This window comes from Schistocerca serialis, chromosome 9 (assembly GCF_023864345.2).
Source record: "Schistocerca serialis cubense isolate TAMUIC-IGC-003099 chromosome 9, iqSchSeri2.2, whole genome shotgun sequence".
NCBI classification, from domain to species: Eukaryota; Metazoa; Arthropoda; class Insecta; order Orthoptera; family Acrididae; genus Schistocerca; species Schistocerca serialis.
The window spans coordinates 493,973,511-493,998,953 of NC_064646.1; the positions used below are offsets into that span (position 1 = coordinate 493,973,511).

General features: G+C 39.5%; 1 protein-coding gene across 1 annotated transcript in view; it reads right to left on the reverse strand.

Annotated features, from left to right (window-relative positions):
• LOC126419734 (UNC93-like protein) overlaps nucleotides 1-25,443 on the reverse strand; it is a 265,867-nt gene that overhangs the window by 2,058 nt on the left and 238,366 nt on the right. Inside the window, exons 9-10 of the mRNA XM_050086912.1 lie at nucleotides 23,781-23,910; nucleotides 9,901-10,038 (exon numbers count right to left, since the gene is read on the reverse strand). Of these exons, the coding sequence (XP_049942869.1) occupies nucleotides 9,901-10,038; nucleotides 23,781-23,910 (268 nt within the window). The remainder of the gene's footprint in view (nucleotides 1-9,900; nucleotides 10,039-23,780; nucleotides 23,911-25,443) is intronic.

A 25,443-nucleotide genomic window follows, 5' to 3' on the forward strand; every position in this document is an offset into this window, starting at 1 on the left:
TTCAAATTATTCCCACACTGCAGTGAGCATGTCTTGAGTTACAGCTTCCACAGCTGCTGTTATGCGATGTCTCAGTACATTCATTGTTGTTGGTAACAGAGGCACATAAACAGAGTCTTTTATAAACCCCCATAAGAATTAATCACATACAGTTGGGTCTGGTGACCCTGGAGGCCAGTTATGTAAGGCTGTATCATTTGGTCCAGTGCGACCGATCCATCGTACAGTAATCTATGATTTAATAATTCCCACTCTTCCAGATGCCAGTGTGGTGGTGCTCCATTCTGTCGGTAAATGAAGTCATTTGAATCAGTCTCCAACTGTGGGAAAAGAAAGTTCTCAGGCATACAAGGATATGTACTTCCTGTAACAGTGTTCTTGGCAAACAAAAATGGACCATACATCTTTCCCTGTGAAACTGCACAAAACACATTAAATTTTGAAGATATCCTCTCACGTTGTACACTTTCATGTGGTTGTTCTGTACCCCTATTCTCATATTATGATGGTTCACCTCTCCAATTAAATTGAATGTTGCCTCATCACTAAACACCAAGTGTGGAAGAAAACTGTCATCCTCCATCTTGCCAAGAATGAAATTACAGAACTCCACACATTGTTGTTTGTCACCTTCACGAAGAACTTGCAGTAGCTGAATTTTGTATGGTTTCATGTGTAAACTTCAACACATCACACACCAGATGGACATCGGGGGCATGTGGAGCAGTCAAGCTGCATGGCAAACAGATTTCTGTGGACTCCTTGTGAAACTATGGCAGATGCATTCGATGTCTGTGTCAGGCACTCTGGGACAGCTTGGCAATTTGCCTTTGCACAAACAACATGTTTCTTAGAACTGTTCATGGCACTGTCTAATGCTCTGTGCTGTAGGAGGAGCCACACTGTACCTAGTATGAAAGTCACGCTCATCAGTTGGTACTGACCCGCACTGCACAAAATGTAGATCATAAAATGCTTTCTGTTGTCCCAACATCATTTTTACTAGAACTGAAGTGTATGCACACTGCTGCTACCCAGTGGGAACCATGTAAAACTCAAGAGTGTGCTCTTTCCAACAGTATGTTGTTCACGCGCACATCTCAAATAACATATTAGTTGTGATAGTTTTAAATTGGATGATTCTTTTTGATACAACCTGTATGTACTCTGCGAACCACTGTGAAGTGGATTGCAGATGGTAATGTCCCATTGTATCAGTAATGTCCTCACAACCCCTATGTGAATGATAAAAGGAGGGGGTTTCATGTATATTCCTAGACTCATCATTTGAAGACAGTTCTTGAAACTTTCTTGAGACAGTGTGCGTTTGTCTTCAAGAGTCTGCCAGTTCAATTTCTTCAGCATTTCTGTGACATTCTCCACGTCAAACAAATCTGTGACCATTCGTGCTGCTCATGTTTGTTTAGGTTCAGTATCCCCTCTTCTTCCTAGTTGATACAGGTCCGAAATACTACAGAAATATACCATGATGGATTGTATGAGAAATTTGTAAAAAATCTCCTTTGAAGACCAATTGCATTTCCTCAGTATTCTACCAGTAAACTGAAGTCTACCACCTGCTTTACCCATGACTGAGCCAATGTGATCATTCCATTGCCTATCTCTACAAAGTTTTACACCCAAGTATTTGTACGAGTTGGTTGGCTGATTCCAACTGTGATTCACTGACATTATAGTCATAGGAGACCACATTATTTCATTTTGCGAAGTGCACAATCTTTGGATCACTTTGAAAGTTTATTAAGATCTGCCTGAATATTTATGCAGCTTCTTTCAGACAGCACTTCACTATAGATAACTGTGTCACCTGCAAAAAGTCTGAGGTAACTATTAATATGTTCCAGAGGGTCATTAATGTACAACATGAGCAGTGATGGTTCCAACACACTTCCCTGGGCACATCTGAAGTTTCTTATTCATCAGAGAATGACTCTCCATTCACGATAACATTCCTATCCTCCCTGTCAAAAGATCCTTAATCTAGTTATAAATTTTGTGTGATACCCCTTTGATCAGAATTTTGACAATAAGTATGGATGTGGTACTGAGTTGAACACTTTTTGGAAGTCAAGAAATACTCCATATACCTGATTGCATTGATCCAAAGCTCTCAGTACGTCATGAGAGAAAAGAGCGAGTTGGATTTCACTTGATGGGTGTTCTCGGAATCCTTGCTGATCAGCATGGGGACTATTCTGTTCAAGATACCTCATTATGTTTGAGCTCAGAATGTGTTCTAAATCCAATGAAACAAATTGATACAAAACAAATCTCTGTCAAGGACACTGGGTGGCATTTTTATGGATCACTTCTGCTACCCTTCTTGAAAACAAGTGTGATTTGTGCCTTCTCCGAATGATTGGGCATTGTTTTTTGTTTGAGTGTTCTATGGTGGATTATAGTTAGGAGAAGAGGTAACTCAGCCACAAATTCAGTATAGAATCTGATAGGGATTCCATAGGGCACTGGTGCATTTTTCAATTTTTACAGTTTCAGCTGTATCTCGACACCACTGACACTGACACATATTCTGCTGATCTTTTCAGTGCTATAGGATTACATTGAGGCAATTCTCCTGGTTTTTCCTTAGTAAAGGGACATTTGAAAATGGAGTTGAGCATTTCAGTTTTCAGTTTTATACCTTCGGTTACAGTTCGTGTCTCGTTCACTAGAGATTGGACACTAACTATGGTGCCATTAACAGCCTTCCCAATTGACCAGAATTTTTTTGGTTTTTGTGAAAGATCATTTGATGATACTCTATTACAATAGTCATGGAAGGATTCATGCACTGCTCTCTTGACAGCCAAATGCATATCATTCAGCACCTCTCTGTATACAGCCTTATGCTTTGTTTTACATGTATTATGCAGTAGCCTCTGTTTCTTTAAAAGTTTCTTACAGTGACAGGGTACCACAGAGGGTCCCTCCCATTATGAACTGTTCTACTTGATATATATCTGTCCAATGCATGGTCAAACATTCTTTTAAACTTTAGGCATAGTTCTCTAGATGCTCATGTCCTGTGCTGAAAATTTCAAGTTTCTGAATGAAATATGACACTAAAAATTTTTATCTGTTTTACTGAACACATACAATGGATAGTTTAATACACTAAACAGGTCCAGAAGGATGTAGGTTGCAGTAGGTACTGGGAGATAAGAACCTTGCACAGGGTAGAGTAGCATGGAGAGCTGCATCAAACCAGTCTGTGGATTGAAGACCACAACAACAACAACAACAATATAGCCTTCTATTTGTTTTATTTATCCTTTGTACTTTGGTAATCATTGTTGCCACAACTGTGTTTTGGTCACTGATACCAGTTTCAATGAGGACATCCTCAAATAGGTCAGGTCTATTTGTTGCCATTAGATCCAATATAATTCCATCTTGAAAGGGGGTTCCAAAATATCTGTTCCACTGTGATTACAGTATGATTAGAGAACTTATGTATAGACAAACTGGGGTTTTTTCTTTGGTTACATCACAAGGCGAGTCTGGAGGGTGACAGAAGGATCCAATTACCATTTTATGCTGACCACTGATACTGAGTCTTACTCAATCAGTTTCAGTTTCTATCTTGGTGGATTTGAGTTTCTTGTCTACTGCAACAAATATACCACCTCAATTTTCCATTAGCCTATCCTTTTGATTTACACTTAAATTTTCCTCAAAAATCTCATTGCTACCAATTTCAGGTTTCACCCAGTTTTCTTTACTTAGTATATGTGAGCTTCACTGAGTTTCAGAAGTGCTTCAAACTGTGGCAATTTGTGGTGAATTCTTTGGCAGTTAACTATTATCATTTTAATACTCTTACCTGTCGGGGGATCCTTTTGGACCTTCTCTTTGTACTTCTGGGTCTCTTACAGTTGTTGTAATCTGGATTGGATGGGGAGTTACCTAATGCAAAAAATGCTTTGTGTGCACCCCACACATAGTCAGCTTCCTGGGTAGCAGCCTCTGATTTGTAGTGCACACCCTACAGTTCTCAATTCTATGGCACAAGTCCAGGAAGTTGCAGCCCAGCATGTCACAGACCCCTTGAAGCCTCTGTTTCAGTCCTTCCACTTGACTTAGAACTTTGGGCCCATGACTAGTTCTGGGGAAAATGCTGCAAACTGAGAGCTTCATTGAAACTCCACATGTAAGGCTTCTCAACCATCTCTGCCAGTTGCTAGAACAATTCAAGCAATTACCTTGGAGCCCAGACAACAGGCATCATTTGTTCCAACGTGCACCACGATATACAGCTGGTTGCATCCTGTTCCCTCAATGGCTGCCAGAATAGTTTTTCGCACTTGTTGAATAATGCCTCCAAGCATACAAATTGAATGCACCTGGTGTTCCTTTGAATCCCCTGCTGCCATTTCTCTAAGGGGTCCACTTTCTAGATGCAGCAGCAGCTAGAATGACAACAACAACAACAACAACAACAATCTAAGGGGTACCATTATCTGTCATATGTTTGAATTGCTGATGATTAATAGACCCCTGTCCGCAGCTCGTGGTCTCGTGGTAGCATTCTCGCATCCCGAGCACGAGGTTCTGCATTAGATCCCTGATGGGGCCAGGGATTTTCACCTGCCCCGAGATGACTGCATGTTTTTGTGTTATCTTCATCATCATCATCATCATCATCATCATCATTAGCATTATTCATCCCCATTATGGTTGGAGGAAGGCAACGACAAACCACCTCCATTAGGACCTTGCCTAGTCCAGCGGTGCGGGTCTCTCGCATTGTTCCCCTATGCTCTATCAAGAAGCGTGGGACTTCCTTTCCATTCCGATAGACCCCTACCATTTTTCATTGCCTCCAGTTGACACAGAACAAAGTAGGTTTCCACAAAATAGTTGAACTGAGTCTCACTGGCTCAATTTCAGTTTCATTGAAAGACAGCATCTCGAACTTGTCGGTCAAGGGGATCAGAATAACTCCATGAGTCCTCCTGGGCCCTGTCTACCCCTTACATGACACCTAGATCTACCACTGACCCACCACTTGCAGTCAAGTGGACAAATGATGACAGCTCCTGTACTTCCTACAGAAGAGATAGGATCCACAGGAGTATCTTTGGTACCACAGATACATGACTCTTAGCAGCTCTTCCAACACATTGCTTAGCAACAGCTGCCAATGGTAGTTCAGTAGTCAGGACAATTTTCAGCTGCTTATGATCATTGACTAATTCATTCTGTGTCTGGGGACATTATTCAGAGTGGAACTGCATTGTGGCTGGTGCAGTGTTTCAGAGGCCGGTGAAGAAGTAACTTTAAACAAAGCCTGCTGTTTATCTTTCAATCTGTTGAGCTGAAAAAATTACTGATTACCTGTAAGAACTGAAGGACATGGAAAATGAGATTTCTATGCAGGCAACAGAAAAACCTGTTGTAAGAATTACTAGTTTCCTAAAACTTTCTGAGGTTACAAACAACCCTGCTGCAAGAACATCTGCAACTGAGCATTACAGCAGATGTTGAAAATTCTGCTTCAATTGTAAGGTTCTTTTTATTTTCTAATGCTTAATGACAACCAGTTTTGGGCTCTTATATGCTTATCGTCAGGTGTGTGAACTTTATGCTGTGACCCTGAGCACCAGGATGGCACTTGGGATCACAGCACAGAGTTATCACACCTGATGTTGGGCATGTAAGAGCCCAAAACCAGTCGTAGTTAAGCATTGGAAAATGAAAAGGACCTCACAACTGAAGTGGTATTTTCAACCTCTGTTGTTTCTGAGGTTAATTGTAGCCACTAAGCATCTCAAAAATAAAGTTTATTTATGATAAATGTAGATTCTCCTCTTGGAAGGGACTGTTAAATTTAACACAATATGTTCGTTACAATATCTGCTGAGCTAACTAAATCACAAATGCTGATTTAATACTATGAATTAGGTTAAGCACAACACAATGGTAATGTCTGAAAATTCTCAAAAATGTATGTTTATTTGTGTTGATATTGACTGGTGTTCAGGGTGATCTATTCTTTGTTTGTTACAAATTTTGATTTGCTACAAAATAAGTTATCCACAACGCTCATAACTTACGAATATTTTCAAAAATATAGTTTTGTAAACATTCAAAAATTCTCAGAAATAACCTAACACTCACATACTGGTAATTATGCAATGACGTTAGAGAGTAAGGATAGGTTTACCGTTCTCAAAAATTTTAAATGATCACAAATAACTTTAAGCCTTCAACTGACAATAACACTACCAGTTTATCACAGTACTCACAAATTTTTGAAACTTCACAATGTATCACAATACAAACGAGTATTGGTACAATCAATAAAAGATTGTACAGAAGTGGCACAAATAGTAAAATTTGTGATCTAGAACTTTAAATCAGTGGCTCATGTGATCTCACACAAAGAAAAATTCCCAAGTTGGCTTTTACATATAAATAAATGTGCAAATTGCACAGTTTTACATAGTGAATCCTGTGTCTGCTGAGAGTGAGCACTGCAGCATCAGGTTATTTCAGTTAAAGCTGGGAAAATGTGCAACACCGACAAAGCACATCTTCTGCCTGGAGCATCTAACAATGCCAATGTGCGCTAATTTTTTGATACACTAAATACAAATATTCCTTCACAAAGGAAAATCCAGGAGTATAACCCCAATTTAATTCTGTCACCAGTGCAAAGATGAGTAAAGTGGATATTAGTGTCAGTGGCTTTGAAAAACAGCTCAAACCGCTAAAATTGATCAAAGCTTCAGAGCCCAATGGAATCCCCATCACATTCTGTGATCTTTTCATCATAATGTACTGTAAATCCCTTGAACAAAAAACAGTGCCTAGTTGTGGGAAGAAAACACAGGTCACACCTGCCAACAAGAAGGATAGCAGAAACAATCCACAAGACTACTGTCTAATGTTCTTAACTTCAGTTTGTTGCAGAACCTTAGAACATATTCTGAGTCCAAATGTTATGAGGTATCTCAAATACAATGACTTCCTCCATCCCAAACCCACAGATTCCGGAAACATTGATCACAGTTGTTTATAATGAAGTACTGTCTGAAGAAAGCTTCACAAACATTCAGTCTGATTTTGGTAACATTTCAAAGAGGTGCAAATATTGGGAACTTGCTTTAAATGTTCAGAAATACAAAGCTGTGCACTTCACAAAATGAGGAAGTGTAGTACACTATGACAACAATATCAATGACACTCAGTTGGAATTGAGCAAGTCATACAAATACCTGAGTATAACAGTTTGTAGGGATATTAAATGGAGCAATCAAATAGCGTCAGTTGTATTTGAAGCAGGTGGGACACTTCAGTGTGTTGGTAGACTACTAGGAAAATCCAAATAGTCTACAAAGGAGATTGCTTACATACCAATCATGGGACCCATCTTAAAATATTATTAAAGTGTATGAGACTTGTACCAAAAAGGACTAACAGAGGATATTGAGCAAATACAAAAAGGACAGCATGAATGATCATATATTTGTATAACCCAAGGGAGAGCTCAAAGCACTGAAGTGCCGAACACTTGAAGATGGATATGAACTATTCCAAGAAAGTGTACAAGAAAGTTTCAAGAACAAACTTTAAGTAATAAATTTAGGAGTATACTTGATGGCTTCCTATATGCATGGGAAACTATCCAGACTCTATAATTTAATTTCAACATTCCATACTCTGTTATCTCACGTAAGATTTCTCAGACTCAGTAGCAGTTTCCGGAAATCCACAGAAATATAGTTTATTAAATAATATTTTATGGAACACTGTATTAAAAGTTTCAGATAATTAAAAGAGTTTACTTTGAATCATTGATCTGTTTTTTGGTAGTTTGATTACCTCAATATGAAGTAATAAGCAGTGGCAGTTTGAACACCCTTTCTGAACATCACTGACTTCAAGATCTTCATTGACACCTCCTGTGGCATTTTTGTCACAGAAAAAAGTGTTCCTTTTTATCTCATCTAAGGATTATAAAACTCTGTAAATGTTGCCTTTTTACACCCTTTATGTCTGGTAAATCAATATCAAAATAAGAATTGTTTGAGTTTCCAAAATAAAATTTCTCACATTGCTTGTGTAATTCATTCATTCACACATCATGAAGGAGTGCATTCAGGAATGTGGAATGAATCAACTTATGCAGAGGCAACTACTACTGGCTGCTTCTCTAAAGTGTAGCATGCCTAATAACAAATTATAATCAGCACTAATCTATTCAAACTGGTAATTATGGGAATTACTCCCAGATTAAATTATGTATCTATGTAAGGGGACAACCAGCTACTTTGAATATTTCACTTCTTCTCCTCCTGTACTACTGAGAGGGAGAAGTCAACATTTAGAAAGTACCTACACAGGGATGTAAGTTGGGGTCTCAGGTACCACCCCCTTCAGGAATTCACTCTAATGGGCCATCATATATAAATACACAAAAAGATTTTCAGAATATCTCATGATCCATCAGAGCCTGAAAAACAAAATGGCACTGAAAGAATAATGGTTAAGCTATTTGGTCAGTATGCTTAAGGCTGTGGGTTTGAATCCTGTCAGGCAGATAATTTTTTTTTTTTTTTTATTTTATTATTATTTATGTCTTCATCAAAATAACTGTAATCACTCATTTCAGTTTAATTCAATTAATTGGTTTAAACAAAAAAATTCTAAATATTTGCCACATTATTTCAATAACCACATTAACTTTTTTATTTTCTCCAATTTTTTTCTTCCTTTTATTCTTTTTTCATTTGGAACCTTTGTTCATGTGATTTTTATTTATGTGACATAATATTTAAAAGTACCAATCAGTTGGTTAAAGAACAAAATAGGAAATAATCTTTTTACACGGGCTGTGCAATAGTGTCAAGATATTAATTTTCATTACAAGATACACATTTTTGAGTGCCAGTCATTACATAAACATTTAAAACATAAATTCTCCTTGCACTGTGGGCAATATAACATGGATGAAGACTTAAATGAAACAGAGTTTTATTTATAAAATGACATTCATGCAAAATGAGTAATAGAAATAACAATTTCAACAACAATCATGAAAATATAACCATAAAAAGGAAGAAAGTAGGTCAGAGTAAATGCATAAAAATGATTACATTAATAGAGTAGAAGAAAGACAAAATGAAAGCAAATAATAACTAAAATTCTGCAGGCTTAGAAATGAAGAAACATATATTTAAACCAATTAATCCAATGAAATTAAAGCTGTAGTCATTTCAATAAAGATGTAAAAAAATTACACTTTACCTTTTTTCTTTACCCTCACCATTCATCATACCAACCAAATAACTTAAATACTATTGCTGGATTGAAATTAATGCAATTAAGTCTGTAGTGAATAATAAGAAATTATAAAATTCTTTTTTTGTTGATTACTTGCATTTGATGGCCCACAAGGTTGAATAGCTGCAAGATGTGATGCCTGGTATTTAACTTACAAAAAGTTTGTTTCAAAAAGACAATTACACCTCAGGAACTTTCCTCATCACCTGCAGGTTTTATTTAATGCTTCAGACAAAGCATTTATATAATATTGCGCAGATTACTACCAGCTGTTTGTGTAAGTCTAAGAGTCCCTAGATCTCTAGAGAGGCTTTTGCAAGATTGAATTGTGAAACTGTATGTTGTAGGAAACAACACTGTCAGCAATAATATGAGTGGTATAAGGTTACATACAGTATGAGTAAATTATATTGCATCTCAGTTTTAAGATTGCAGATGCTGTGATAAGACAAAGTTCTGCCATTTAAAATCCTTTTACAATGTAAAGGTTGTCTTCTATTTCCTCATCACTAATTATTTAATGTACTAGTAGCTTACTTATAAATTGTGCCCCACCAAGCGCTTACAGCATTTAGGAGTCTGTTGACTTACTGAGAGCAAGTGTTTCCCAGATAGAATCGCACACTCCCCAGGCAGCAGCAATGACAAAGAACAGGGCTGAGTCATCACTGGAGGGCTGCCACAGAACCAATACTAGCAGCAGGCAGGAATGGAAAGCAGCCCCCACACCTGAAAAAAATAGTTATCCAGCTGTGGTAGGCGTACAGAGCAAACGCAGATGACTTACATCACACTTTCTTCACTTTAAATTATGTGAGACCCAAACTTAGCAAGTAATAACACACAAAAGTTAATTTTTAAAATGAATAAATTTTATGATCTCTCACTTCTTTCCAGACAAAGTATAGAAATAATTAATGTCACAATCAGTGTTGTTTATTGTTCAGATGGCTCTGAGCACTATGGGACTTAACATCTGAGGTCATCAGTCCCCTAGAACTTAGAATTACTTAAACCTAACTAACCTAAGGACATCACTCACATCCATGCCCGAGACAGGTTAGCTCTCTTTGCATTTATTTTCATTCTGGACTCTTGCAATGCTTTTTCAAGTCTGTATACTGTTCTTTGAAGAGATATTGTTTTATCTGTAAGCAGTACCATGTCATCAGCAAATCTGATGCAGCTGATCTTCCAGCCTCCTTTGCTCACTCCTTCCTTCTCCCAGTGTCTTCATTATCAAGTCTTCAGTGTACATAGTAAACAAAGTTGATGAAAGATATCAATTGTGCCCTACCCCTCTACCTATTTCAAACCAGTCAGTCCCACCATTTCTCAGCTTCAAGGTTGCTTTATGCCTTGTGTATAACTTCGTATTTAGTCTGCCGTCTGTTAAGTCACCTTCTTCAATTTTAAAATTTCCTACATGGTCTAAGGTGCCTTGTCATGTTTCATGCAATTCCCCCCGATGGAAGTTCAAGTCCTCTCTCAAGCATGTGTGTGTGTGTGTGTGTGTGTGTGTGTGTGTGTGTGTGTGTGTGTGTGTGTGTGTGTGTGTGTGTTGTCCTCAGAAAAGTTAGTTTAAGTTAGATTAAGTAGTAGTGTGTAAGCCTAGGGACCGATGATCTCAGAAGTCTGATCCCATAGGACCTTAATACAAATTTCCAAATTTTTAAAATTTTTTTTTTAAAAATTTCTTGCCCCATTTCATTTGGTCAAAGATCTTGTTTAGATCTATGAAGCACAAACTCATTCCTTTTCATATTTCCACATCCCTTCCACCGATCGCTCCAACTAGTCCAATAGCCTTTTTCTCATATGATATCCTGTGAACCTTTGATGAAGGATGACAGGTAGATTCCGTTTTCCTAGATTCCCAAAAGTGTTTGACTCTGTGGCCCACTACAGACTGTTGAAAAATGTCTAAGAATATGGATTAGGTTCCAAGATATGTGAGTGGATGAAAGAGTTCTTAATCAAGAGTCCCAGTATGTTGTCCTCATTGGCAAGTGTTTATCAGAGAGATGGTATCACCAGGAGTGCCCAGGGAAGTGTAATAGAACTGCTGCTGTTCTCTGCATACATAAATGATCAGATGGAGAGTGTGAACAGCAATCTGCAGCTGTTTTGCTGATGATGCTGTGGTTATGGGAAGGTGTCATCACTGAATGACAGTAGGAGGATACAAGCTGACATAGAAAGAATTTCTACTTGGTGTGATAAATAGCAAGTTGCTCTAAATGTGGAAAAGTGTAAGTTAATGCAGATGAGTAGGAAAAATATTCCCATAATGTTCGAATATAGCATTACTAGTTGAGTGAACAGCAATCTGCAGCTGTTTTGCTGATGATGCTGTGGTTATGGGAAGGTGTCATCACTGAATGACAGTAGGAGGATACAAGCTGACTTAGAAAGAATTTCTACTTGGTGTGATAAATAGCAAGTTGCTCTAAATGTGGAAAAGTGTAAGTTAATGCAGATGAGTAGGAAAAATATTCCCATAATGTTCGAATATAGCATTACTAGTTTTCTGCTTGACACAGCCATGGAAATTAAATATCTAGGCATAACATTGTAAAGCAATATGAAACTGAACAAGCACATTAAGTGTGCTAAGAAGGAAAGGCAAATGACCAACTTTTGTTTGTTGGTAGATTTTTAGGAAAGTGTAGCTTATCTGTAAAAGAGAATGTGTGTAGAAAACTGTTTTAGAATCCCACCAGGTCAGAATAAAGGGAGGCAATGAAGCAATTCAGAATTGTACTGCTGGATTTGTTACTGGTAGTTTGGTCAACATGCAAGAGTTATGGAGATGCTTCATGAAATCAAATGGGAATCTGTGGAGGAAAGATGACATTCTTTTTGTGAAACACTGTTAAGAACATTTAGAAAACTAGTGTTTGGGGCTGACTGCAGAATTATTCTGCTGCTGCCAATGTAGTTTCACATAATGACCATGAATATAAGGCAAGAGAAATTACGGCTCATATATGGAGATGTATGGGAAGTCATTTTTCCCTCACTCCATTTGTGAGTGCAATAGGAAAGAAAGTGGGTATTAGTGGTACACAATACCTTCCACCATGCAACATATGGTGGCTTTTGGAATGCGTATGTGGATGTAGATGTCTTGTACCTCTCCCTTTTCTGAAGTCAAATTGTTCTTCCTCTACATTCTCTTACATTACACATACCACTCTACCATCCAATATCCTCAGGATAATTTTGGCAGCAAGAGAGATTATACTTATCATTCTGTATTTTGTACATTTCTTGGTCCTTGATTTTTTGCAGATTGCAGCACTAAGTCATCTAGCTGTGTACTATTTTTTTATACTGCATCACATGTAGCTGTGATTTCTGCTATGCCTCTTTTATCCACACACTAAAATAATTCTATAGGAAGACCATCCAGTCCAACAGATTTCTCTCTCTTCATTTGAAAAGAGTCAGTTAATTCAGTAATGTCAGTTAATTCAGTAATGTCAGTTAATTCAGTAATGTCCATTTTTACTAGAAGTAGACACTTCGATTAATAACTGTGGTGCATAGTAGCACATGTACAAGAATGACATATTACATTTTATTTATGTCCATTCTGTAGTTAGTTGTGGCACAATTGAAATATATGGCTACAGAAATGCCCAAAAACTTATCTGTTAAGAAAGTGATTTTATAGAGCTAAGGATTGCCTGGAAAAGTATGCTAATTATATTGACAACTGTGCTAATGATTTACTGCTGTGATTAAGAAACACTTTACAATATATTCAGTAGAATAGTGAAATATGCTGTACATACAAATAACATAGTAAAGCATATAATTTATCTATTTGCATGTCTGTACCTGCGTACATTTATGTGATGACAACATAAATACAGTTAATATTGTCTATGGATGGATAAATAAAGAGACAAGAATAAATAAATTTGCTGAGTGAAGCACAACGTGTAACAAAACAAAATGTGCCTTAGCTTCCCACTTCTGACAATAATTACAGTTTTTCTTATTTTTCTTTCTCATTTTATGGACACATATGCAACTGTTCCACTAATTAAATAATTTAGCATTTAAGCACAGAACCCTTAAGTTTTATTATTCACAATTTTATTTTTCTTATACTGATGACAATAGGCTGATTAATGTACTTGGAAATAATTTTGATGGGAAGATATCTGTAGTTTAAGATGTCCCATGAACATGTGGAGATAGAATTTGTAGTTCTGAGGTAAGTATTATACCTCAGGTTGAAGACCTCATCCCCTTATTTTAACAAACATCTTTCCTTATTCCAAAAATATCATATTTCAAAAGACATTCATAATTAAAATTTTCATTTTTTAGAATGCTTCACTTTCAACTGGTGATTATTCATGAAATTCAGACACCTAATTTTGTAGCCTTAATTTTTCTGTATAAAAAGAGAGTCCACTAGCATTAGGAAGACATGTTAGTTTGCTAATTATTCTCTCCAAAAAAATCCATATTTTAGCGGTTTTTGGTGGAACTGTGAATCCCCCCAGGAATATGAACTGTAGTTGCGATATAATCTGTATAATTTTGTCAATTTTCCACTTATCCAACTCATTGTATTGTCTAATTTTGATAGCTTTTCTATTACAAATAAATATATAATACCAAATTTGAATTATTATTCACACATGAGTCTATAAATGTGGATAATAAAGAATGTGCTGGCATCAGTGGGGTTGTCAGGATGTGTGGGCATCAAGGGAAAACAGCAAGAAAAATAGGTGGTTTACAAGCTGAAGGTGGCCCATATTCACCCATTTAGAAAGCAGTTGAGTGCACCCTCTGGTTAGTGAACAACACACCAGCCATTCAGAAGGTTGTGGTAGTTGATCAGTGGCAGAAGAGTCCAGAAATCAGTGGTATAGACAGGGAATGTAGAATGTCATTCTACGCTGAAGGCTGGGATTAGAGAGACTGATTGCCTCTCAACAGATGCTCTGGATGATTTGCTCATTTGCCCATTGGTTGCTCAGATACCATGTGGGACAGCTTTGTCTGTCGGCATCCCTAACTGTCTGTCAGCATCCCTAACCAGAACAAACTGCTTTTAAGCTGAAATGATGGTTGCATCCAGCTTGTAGGCCACAAGAGTTTGAATTAGTTATAAAATAATCCAAGTACCCCTAGAATTGGGGTGGCTTGCACAACAACACTGCAGTCAGTCCCTGTTTAGTTATCATGGCACAAACATCTCAGTGTCAAAACAGCATGCGATTGCATTCATTGCGTCAACATCTCTGTGATCAACTTTTCAGTGTAACTATTAGTCAGTCAGTCTTTGCTTGGCTACTGACATGCAAACATCTGTATGTATTATTTTTGTGAACTTCTTTGAGAAAGTCTGTCCATGATTAGCATTTATTTTGTCAACATCTTTCTGAATGACTTTTATGTGCCATGAATATGCAAATTAATCTAATTGCATGTAGTATATACAGAAAGTGTAGTGGAAATATGACATCACTGACAAATACTTCATAGTGGAATGTATGTACTAAACTGTGAAGAATATGCTATATGAAATATAATGTAATATATTATACACAATGTAATATATAAGCTGATTATCATAATATTACATGTGTCAGTAAATGTGGAAAAGTGCCAAGCTAACGACAGCAGCATTGCATTCATCATTTCAGACTAGTCTGTACACCAGAGATGCAGAAAACACAGGTTAGTCACATTACAAGTATGTAAAAACCCTTGGCTCCTCCCTGCTGAGTTAAAATGGAGTCAACATATTGGTAAACTAACCAAGAAGCTCAGTTCAGTATGTTATGCCATTAAAAACATTTCTCACTGAGTTGACCTAAAGACAAGACAGTGGGCTTGTTTGGTACATTTCCACTCTTTGTTGTTTTGTGGAATTATCTTCTATGGAAAGCATACAACTGTACATTTCACAGAATTTTTTATACTCACTTTCCAATATATTTACTCCTTAATAGCTTTTAGTGCCACTAAAAAAGATTAGTTTCAGGTGAATTGTGATCTATACAGTCAGTACACAAAAGACAAAAATAATATTCACGTAGACTTTGCCTCCTCATCTAGCAGTCATGATGGAGTTACATACTCCAGTTGGAAGATAATTGACAAGCTCCTGCCTAACAAAAGCAAGAAATTAAAAACATACCTCATCAAATGCTCTGCCTACAAATTATCTGAATATATAGATTCAGGAATAGAAAAGCTTTTACTTTGTGTCTAAATGTTTGGGGTTTTCAATTTCCTGTTATAGACTTTTGCATCAGAGTATAAAACTCCAGCTAAATCTGCAAATACAGCGTGATTTGTGCTAACATTAAAAAAACTGTGAAATGACATATATGATGATGAGACAAGTAATTTAATATAGGATACATGGGACCACAGATGATGGGAACCACATCAAAAGGGGATGACAAATGTGTAATATTTGAGATCACCAGATGGTGTACATCACCACATGTGTAATGGTTGGGTCTGTCAATTTCAGCCTTACCAGTAGGGGTCAATGCCACACATCACTCTGCCAGACTACTCCGTTTTCATTCTTGCATTATCTGATATGATATGACAGTGCTCGATATATTAGTAATAGGAGGGCTATTCAGAAAGTAACAGATATTTTGGTCTATCTTGGTGGTGGCTGGGCCTAAACCCACCACTTTGGTGCCATAATGTTCCTACAATCAGTGCACATACAGAGGTGGTTGTGTGTTCATCTGTGCCTCTGCTACTTTGCTTTCTCTGACATGTTAAAGTGTGTGCTGCAATAGAAAATCCCACAATTGTGAGGTGCATTCTCTGATTAGGTTTCTGTTGGCAAAAACTGCAAACCAATTCAAATTTATTGCAACCTTTTTAATTTACTGTATACGGAAAGGAATAATGAATAAAAGCCAAGTGAAGCAGTGGTGCATTGATTTTAAAAATGGCTGTACCAATGTTCATGACAGGGGCCTCAGTGGTAGGCATAACCTTGTGACTGATGAACTTGTGATGAAAATCAGTGACAAAATCCATGTAAATCATCGTTTCACAATTACGAAACTTTCACATTTTCCCCAAATTTCACAGAGTGTGGTGCATGAAATTGTGGCAAAGAAGATTGGTTGCCACAAACTTTGTGTTAGGTGGGTCCCCAAAATCATAACAGAAGACCACAAAAACCAGAGACTGGCTGCAGCACTATCCTTCTCAAAGATTATGAGAAAAATGGTAACAAAGTTATCAATCATATTGCAACTGGGAAGAAGACTTTGGTGAGGCATATCAATTGTGAAATAGAAAGGTGGTTGAAGGAATGGGGACACAAAAATTATCTCAAAGAAAAGAAGAAAGTGTGTGCAAATGCATCAGCAAGAAAGATCATAGCTACTGTGTTTTGGGACCCTAAGGGAGTGATTCTTGTTGATTTACTTGAACATGACACAAAAATTAACTCAGAGAGGTATTGTCAAACACTAACAAAGTTAAGTGATACAATACAAGTGTCAGGGAAAATGTAATGCAAAAGTTTTGATTTTTCACAACGCATGTCCACACATGATCAGTCATACCTGAGAGCTCATATAGGTTTTGAATGGGAGGCTTTTGATAATCTACCATACAGGCTGGATTTGGTGCTGTGGAACTACTGCCTTTACCCAGTGATCAAGACATGGCTCGCTGCACAAAGCTTTCCTACTGATGCCGAACTGCTTGCCGGTATCAACCAATGGTTGCAACTGCAGATGGTAGATTTATACAGAGACAGCACTGAAAAACTTTCGCCACATTTTTATAATGTAGAAAATACCTTAAGAATGTACCTTTAAAATGTATATAGTAAAACATGGTTTTTCCTTATTGTTAATTTATTATTTTAAAACGTCTTACTTTCTAAATAGCACTCATATAAGACTAGTATGAATTGGCTTGCATTTAACAAGCTTACAGATGTGCATCTTTGTATCTATGAGTGGTATCTTTTCTTCCAAACATGTCTGAAAGAATGGAGACCATTTCTGTGTTTGATTCACAATCACCTGAACTTCTCTGGGGAGTGGCTCTGATTTGTCAGGGATAATAAAATGCCTAGGAAACTCTAATTAAGTGACCCTGAATATGCACTTCGAGGGTTTAATGATGATGCCAGTTTCACACAGATGCCTAAAGGTGGCGGTGACAGAGCTTGATCAAATTCAAAAACACCAAGATTCCACCAAGATATGCAAAGCACCACATAAAAAAATCCAGGTGGCACACCTCTGTACCTGATTTTCTAAATAAGTACTGCTGTATGTTGGTTCCTTTGATAATCCAAAGCAGCTGCCCTAAAGCTAGTTGTCTTAAATAATTGTGCTTTTACAGTGCTTATGAAACTGAAATATGAAAATGTCCTGCCTACCTTTTATACTAATTGTTGAGTACGTTCTTGTTTCACTTGATAGGCCATATGTTATAATAAGAGCCCCTTCATATATGTAGTATCCTATTCATAGGTGCTTCATACCAACAGCTCACAGTTATTTGTCCAAGAATATTTGAATGTCGGAGCTGTAATCCTAAGATAATCTGACCTGCAAGTATTTCCTAAGCCAGCTGTTGCTCACATTATATTTAGAATATCTACCTGACAATGTTGCCAGTATAGTTTTGTGGATGATTCTGTAAGTGTAGTAACTATGTCAGTACATATTGTTATCTCAACAAGATAATTCACCTGCATACATAAATAAGCTATAAATGCAGTAGTGTACAATATAATTGTATCGACAATGAATGGTGTTCTTAGCTGGGGGAGGGAAAAAAAAAAAAAGAAAGCCTCAACCCATAATCGAAACCTCGATCTCCTGCTTATTAACCAAAATGCTATCCACTGCACCTACTGCACAGCACATCTGCTATATTCTGACAGATCCAGTTATCGTACAAGTGATTACACTGTTGCCAGATTGCCAATCTTTAACATCCACTTACTGCCCGAAATAAGTGCAGGACAAAATTTTGAGGGAGGCATTTTTGTATTGCTAGTATGTGAGAAATTGGGCTTTGAGGCCCGAATGTGTGAATTTTTCTTCACTGTGTATATTACGACAAGCCTAAAAGGTGTTCCAGATGCTACAAGGAAGGTAAACTAGATTCCAAGCGCCTCCAGCGTCATGTCACAAAACTTCCACTACAGGATACAATACCTCCACTAACGCCGACGAGCATAAAAGAGTAAAAGAGAAATGTGACAGGGAACAGGTAATGAAGAGTGGGGCTGAGATTTTCAGATAAACCAAAAGAGAAACAAGTTTAACTGGGAGAACACGCAGCCATTTGCTTTACTACCTCACGTAGAGCTTTTAATTTTTTGGGAAAAGTTATGAGGCTGACGAAAGAAGGTGTTTCAGCGTTTTGTTAAATATAGCAGGGCATTGGATTATGCAGAATAAAGCGTAGCCCATTCCAGGGGCGGAAGGCAGCAACAGAAAAGGAATTTATTGTAGATGGACACAAGTAGGTTGCTATACATGCGAGGCTTCGTGTTGTAATTGTTATGAGACGGCAGGTACTAAATCTCTGCTGAGAGGTACTATGTGGACTGAGGAGCGATGAAGTAGTAAGAACACTGTGGCCTCATAGTTGTTTACGACATACTGATCAGCCAGAACACTGTGATCACCTACGTAATAGCTGGTATGTCCACTTTTGACACACTTTGTGACATGGAAGCAGTGAGGCCTTGGAACGTCGCTGGAGAGAGTTGGCATTATATCTGCACACACAAGTAACCTAATTCCCGAGAATTCCTGGAGGGGAGCATTGAGCTTTGACAATACGTTCAATTACGTCCCAGATGTATTCCATCGAGTTTAGATCTGGCGAATTGGGGGCCAGTATACCAACTGGAACTCGCCACTGTGTTCATCGAACTACTCCACCACACTCTTGCCCCTGTGACATGGCGCATTATCTTGTTGAAAAATACCATTGCCATCGGGAAATCCGGAGCCGCGCGACTGCTACGGTCGCAGGTTCGAATCCTGCCTCGGGCATGGATGTTCGTGCTGTCCTTAGGTTAGTTAGGTTTAAGTAGTTCTAAGTTCTAGTGGACTGATGACCACAGAAGTTAAGTCCCATAGTGCTCAGAGCCATTTGAACCAACCATCGGGAAACATTATCGGCATGAAGGAGTGCACGTGGTCTGCAACCAATGTATGGTTCTTCTTGGCTGTCATGGTGTCTTGCATGAGTTCCAATGGATCCATGGATGCTGACATGAATGTTCCTGAGAGAATAAAGGAAGCGCTGCATACTTCTCTCTGTCACAGAGTACAGATATTAAGAGGCTGCTCCCCTGGAAGATAACAGGTTTGTGCCCTCGCATCGACATGATGAAGAAGGTATCGGGATTCATCCGAGCATGCAGTGCTCTGCCGCTGCGCCAGCGTCCAGTGTTGATGGTCACGTGCCCATTTCCGTCGTAGATGCCAATGTTGTGGTGTTTACGTTGACTCATGCATAGGTCGTCGGCTGGAGAGGCCCATCATTAGGGGTTTTCAGTGTGCTGTGTGTTCCAACACACTTGTACTCTCCCCAGCATTAACGTCTGATGTCAGCTCTGCCATAGTTCGCTTCGTGTCCTATTTCGCCAGTCCGCCCAGCCTACAATGTACTATATTAGTAATGAGGAGTGGCCGCCCAACCTCACGATGTCTGGATGTGGTTTCACCTTGGTTGCGCCACATATTGAAGACATTCACCACAGCTCTCCTCGAACACCCAAGTCGTGCAGTTTCCGAAATGCTCGCATCGAGCCTCTGCGCCATCAAAATCTGCCCTCGGTCAAACTCAGCTAGATCACGCACTTTCCCCATTCTGCCCATGCACACTTACTGATACTACATACATCATGTGTGTATTGACTAGCTGTCATTCCTCCCCAGGTGACGCTGCTATTGCCTAGATGGATTTATATCAATAGTAGCTCGGTGGTCATAATGTTCTGGCTGACTGGTGTATCAGATGATAAGTAACCTTAATTCATGCTCTTTTATGCTCTGGTGTTTATGACGACTGGACAGACGGTTGCCACACAAGTTGAATATGTGCTCAGTGAGTTGAACAGTACACCTCAGAGCTTTGGATATAGTGGATGGTATGCTAATTGGGTGGTAATGAGGTGTTTTTTTTTTCTTTTTAGACAGCATAGTTGTGTGAAGATAACAGCGATTAGTTTACTTATAATCAGTTATTCAAAATGAAAGTCAATCGCATTATTTATTTTGTCGCCAACCAGTTTCAACCCTCGATGTGGTCATCTTCAGGACAATTTACACCATCTGGTCGCTCGCTGGAGTCGTCACCCTGCCTGTGCACGGTTGGTAACTAGTTGTCCTGAAGATGACCCCATCGAGGGTTGAAACCGGTTGGCGACAAAATAAATAATGCGATTGTGACTGTCATTTTGAATAATTGAGAATGAGAAGGTGGTTTGTGAATTTCCTTCTCGGGAGGTTGTCACACAATATTTCTTTTCCCTTCACGACAGAAAAAATTAAGACTGATGCTAAGCTGTCTCTAATATTCATGAAGATAGTCCTGGTCATACCGTTGTTGCCTACTGCGACAAAAGAGACTGCCATTATGGATTTTTTTGATATATTTGTTTTACTGGTAGTGTATTTTAGGTGGAAAGAGTCAGGATTAGATATGTAATCTGAGGGTTCTTCCAGGCAATACTTGTTTGCAGCATGGGAGCTGACTGGCCCAGGAAAAAAAATCGTTTAGTTCATCACTGGAGACCTGAAAAGCTTTTTCTGATTTTGTCTTTCCGGCATCCAAGGTACTGAGATGTTTCACACGTCCGTGCGGCTCGCATTGCTGCATATAATGGAATGTGGATGCCCGATTTTAGCATTGTGACCGGATTGATTTGTCTTGTTTCATAGTATTCTTCGTAGCGCCAGGCAACGGAATTGACTTGAAACGTTCGTGAGCAGCTACCTCGCTGTTCATCATTTGACATTCTGCTGTCAGCTAAGAAACAAGAGTTTTTCTTATTCGTATAGTACGCAGAGGAGTGCGTTTGCAGTAGAGAACCGTGAGCACATCTGTCAATTTTGTTGTTGTTACGATTACGCCTACAAAGGTTCGATTCTCACATGACGGAACAGGTCAAACATTCCGTAATGCCATTCAAACAGGAGCATTTACACAGCCCTTCAACGGAACAGGACGTCGACATCAAGGTTTCTAGAGAATAAACGATGATTTGACGTTGACGCTAATAAGGGTCGGCTGGTGGTAGTGGTGGTGGTGGTGAGGAGGGGTTAGATGTAGACGGTGACATGGACTGGTAACATCGGAAGTTACCTTATTTTCGTCAAGCTCACTAGTTTTAGTAGTGGATCTCTTGATTCTGTTTCTTCTTATTCTTTGCGTTTTCCTATTCCTATTTTTTAGTTTTCTTCGTTTTCTTGGTACATTGAAAATGTTCCATAACGACTATGGTATTATCCATTCACTATTCTTTCATGAGCAAGTCCAGATATCTGAGAGCAAAATGTGATTTTCATTAGGTTTTTTTTTTTTTTTTTTTTTTTTTTTTTATATATAAGGTTAGATATACAAAGCGTGTGAGAAAAGTAGTGAGACTGGTAAAACTGCGAGCGATGTGGTAACACTGCGTTGTTCTACTTGTGTAGACCGGTGTGTTCATCCCTTTCAGATGCTCAGTCCGAGTTTCAGCACTGTACAGCCACCACGTGATTTTTGAGAGCACCATCAATGAAGTTGTATTTTTGTTGTGTGTTACAAAAATGGAACAGCGGAATTTAGAGCAACGTTACGCCATCAAGTTTTCTGTTAAACTTGCGGAATCGGTGAGCGTGACCTTTGAAGAATTGAAACAGGGCTATTGGGAAAATTTCTTATCAAGAGCACATGTTCTTCGCTGGCACAAATTATTTTTGGAAGGCTAAGAACACATTGAAGATGAAACTCGGTCAAGATGACCTTCAGCTTCAAAGAGCGAAAAAAACGTCGAATGTGCGCGTGGTCTTTTTAGATCAGACCGATGTTTAACAATAACGATGTGTGTGATCTATTAAACATTTTTTCAGTACATCAAATTTTGATGGAAGATTAATGCAAAAGGTTTGTGCCAAAATGGTACGGAGCGAGGTGGTGCAGTGGTTAGCACACTGGACTCGCATTCGGGAGGACGACGGTTCAATCTCTCGTCCGGCCATCCTAATTTAGGTTTTCCGTGATTTCCCTAAATCGCACGAGGCCAATGCCGGGATGGTTCCTTTGAAAGGGCACGGCCGACTTCCTTCCCTGTCCGTGCCTAATCCGATGAGAGCGATGACCTTGCTGTCTAGTCTCCTCATCCACAACAACCCAACCCAAAATGGCACCGAGAAACCTCATAACTGAGTAGAAGGACACTCGATGAAAAGCGTGTGTTGAGGTTCTTAAGAGTATTACCTGTGACGGGAAATAGTTCAGTCGTGTGGTCATAGGTAATGGATTCGGATTGAGACAAAGCGGCAAAATGAGAAAAGGCACACTGAGACATCTCCACGACCAAAAATAGCTAGAATGAGCAAATCAAATGGTTCAAATGGCTCTGAGCACTATGGGACTGAACATCTGAGGTCATCAGTCCCCTAGAACTTAGAACTACTTAAACCTAACTAACCTAAGGACATGACAGACAGCCATGCCCGAGGCAGGATTCGAACCTGTGATCGTAGCAGTCCCGCGGTTCCGGACTGCAGCGCCTAGAACCGCAAGGCCACCACGGCCGGCTGATCAAATCAAAGATCAAAGCAATACTGATTTGCTTATTTAACAGTAAGGGCTTCGTGCATGGAGTGTTTATTCCTTCTGGCCACACTGTCAGCCAAGTGTTTTACAAAGGTCTCCTTTAAAAGCTCTGGAAAAGGGGGAATCGTGTGAGGCTATACATTGCAGATAGTTGATGCTGCATCGTGACAACGCCCCATGTCGTATGACCACTTCGATCATGGAATTTTTGGCCTCAAAAGGCATTACTGTAGTTCCACATCCCCCCTGTATCGCTCATCTGATTCCTCATGTCTTTTTTCTTTTCCCGAAATTGAAAAATGCCTTAAAATGGCGTCATTTCAGGGCTGTGGAGAACATTCAAAAGAATCTGAGTGACATGTTAAAGGCTCTATCAGCTAAAGCCTTTCAGCGTTGCTACCAAGACTCTTTGTAGTTCCCGGAGGAAGCTGTTTTGAAGAGGATACTGTAGTTCGAAAAATTTAATAAAAACTTTGGTAGATAAAAAATCGGTCTCGTTACTTTTCGCACACACCACGTATAAGGTAAACAGTGACAGTTGCATTAACTAAATAGCTGAGGTGCTCGTAGGCGGAGCAGCGGTGGTGGCGGGCGGACAGGTAGAGGTGTAGAAGCAGAGGCAGCGCGGCACAGTTGTTTTTACGTACCGACGGCGAGCAGGCGGCAGATGTGGGGCAGCACCAGGTTGAGCGTGAGGCTGGCGACGCAGCGCAGCGCCCCCAGCGCCACGAAGCACAGCGACACGCTGGGCAGGCTCAGCACGCACGCCACGTACCACTGCGGGCAGCACACCGCCGCACTCTCTACCAGCTCCTTACAGGCTAAATGTCACTGCAGCACTCACAGGGGGCAAAGCGGCAGAGTTCATCACACACCGTCCTCATTCCGTAGCCTCAAATCTCTGTCTCTATGAACCTCGCAACTTGGGCTTAAAAATGAAGACAAGAGTTGGGTAGCTAGATTGAAAAATAGTTCAAATATCTCTAAGCACTATGGGACTTAACATCTGAGGTCATCAGTCGCCTAGACTTAGAACTACTTAAACCTAACTAACCTGAGGACATCACGCACATCCATGCCCGAGGCAGGATTCGAACCTGCGACTGTAGCAGCAGCGAGGTTCTGGACTGAAGCGCCTAGAACCACTTGGCTACAGCAGCCGGCAGACAGCGATATCATCAGTCTCATCGGATTAGGGAAGGACGGAGAAGGAAGTCAGCCGTGCCCTTTCAAAGAAACCATCCCAGCATTTGCCTTGAGCGATTTAGGGAAATCACGGAAAACCTAAATCAGGATAGCTGGACGTGCGAAAAGACAAAAAATAAACGCTAAATTACCAATAAAACCGTGAAATAATAGCAATCTGCGATGGGCTTTCAATAAGTAATGCAACACATTTTTTTTTCTGTCCAGTTCCAAATGCAAAAATGCGGAACTGGTTGTGGGACATTGTGGAACGTTCCTGCTTCAGCCCCTATAGTTCCACGAAGTTCCGATAGGTGGCTGCACTATATGGAACCTTCAAAATGGCGTCTGTAACGGAGATGCTTTCCAAGCAGAGAGCTGTAACTGAGTTTCTTTTGGAAGAAAATCACAGCAACGTAGGTATTCATCAGCGCTTACAGGATGTCCGCAGAGATCTGGAGTGAACAAAAATATGGTGAGTCGTTAGGCGAGGTGTCTCTCATGATAGCGACAAGGTCGTGGAAACCTGTCTGATCCCCCCACGTGCTCGCCGGCTGCATACAGCTGTGCTACCCTCACGTCAGCGAGTTCGTCGCCACGGAAACGCAAACCGACCTCTTCTTCGTGACAACACAAGGCCTCACACAAATCTTCAGACCTGAGAGGAGCTCATGAAACTTCACTGGACTGTTTTTCCTCATCCACCCTGTAGTCTGGATCTCGCACCTTCTGACTTCCAATGACTGGACCAATGAAGGATGCACTCTGTGGAAAGCAGTAGGCGAACGATGGACAGGTTATCGATGCAGTGCCGACCAGTAGAGTGGTACTGTGCGGGCACATAGTCCCTCCCGGAAAGGTGGCGTAAGGCCTTCACTTTGAATGGAATATTATATTGAAAAATGGGATTTTGCAGCGAAAAGACTGGGGGAAAATATTGTGTATTGCAATCCTGAATAAAACTAATCTTTTTTTAAAAAAAAAAAAGTGTTACATTACTTATTGGATGGCACTTGTATTTCAAAAAGTTGTTAAGTAGTGAGGAACCAAGAGCAAAATATCTAGAACCAAACACAAATTCAGAACACCCCAGCATGGCTGAAATCCACAATATCATTGAAGATT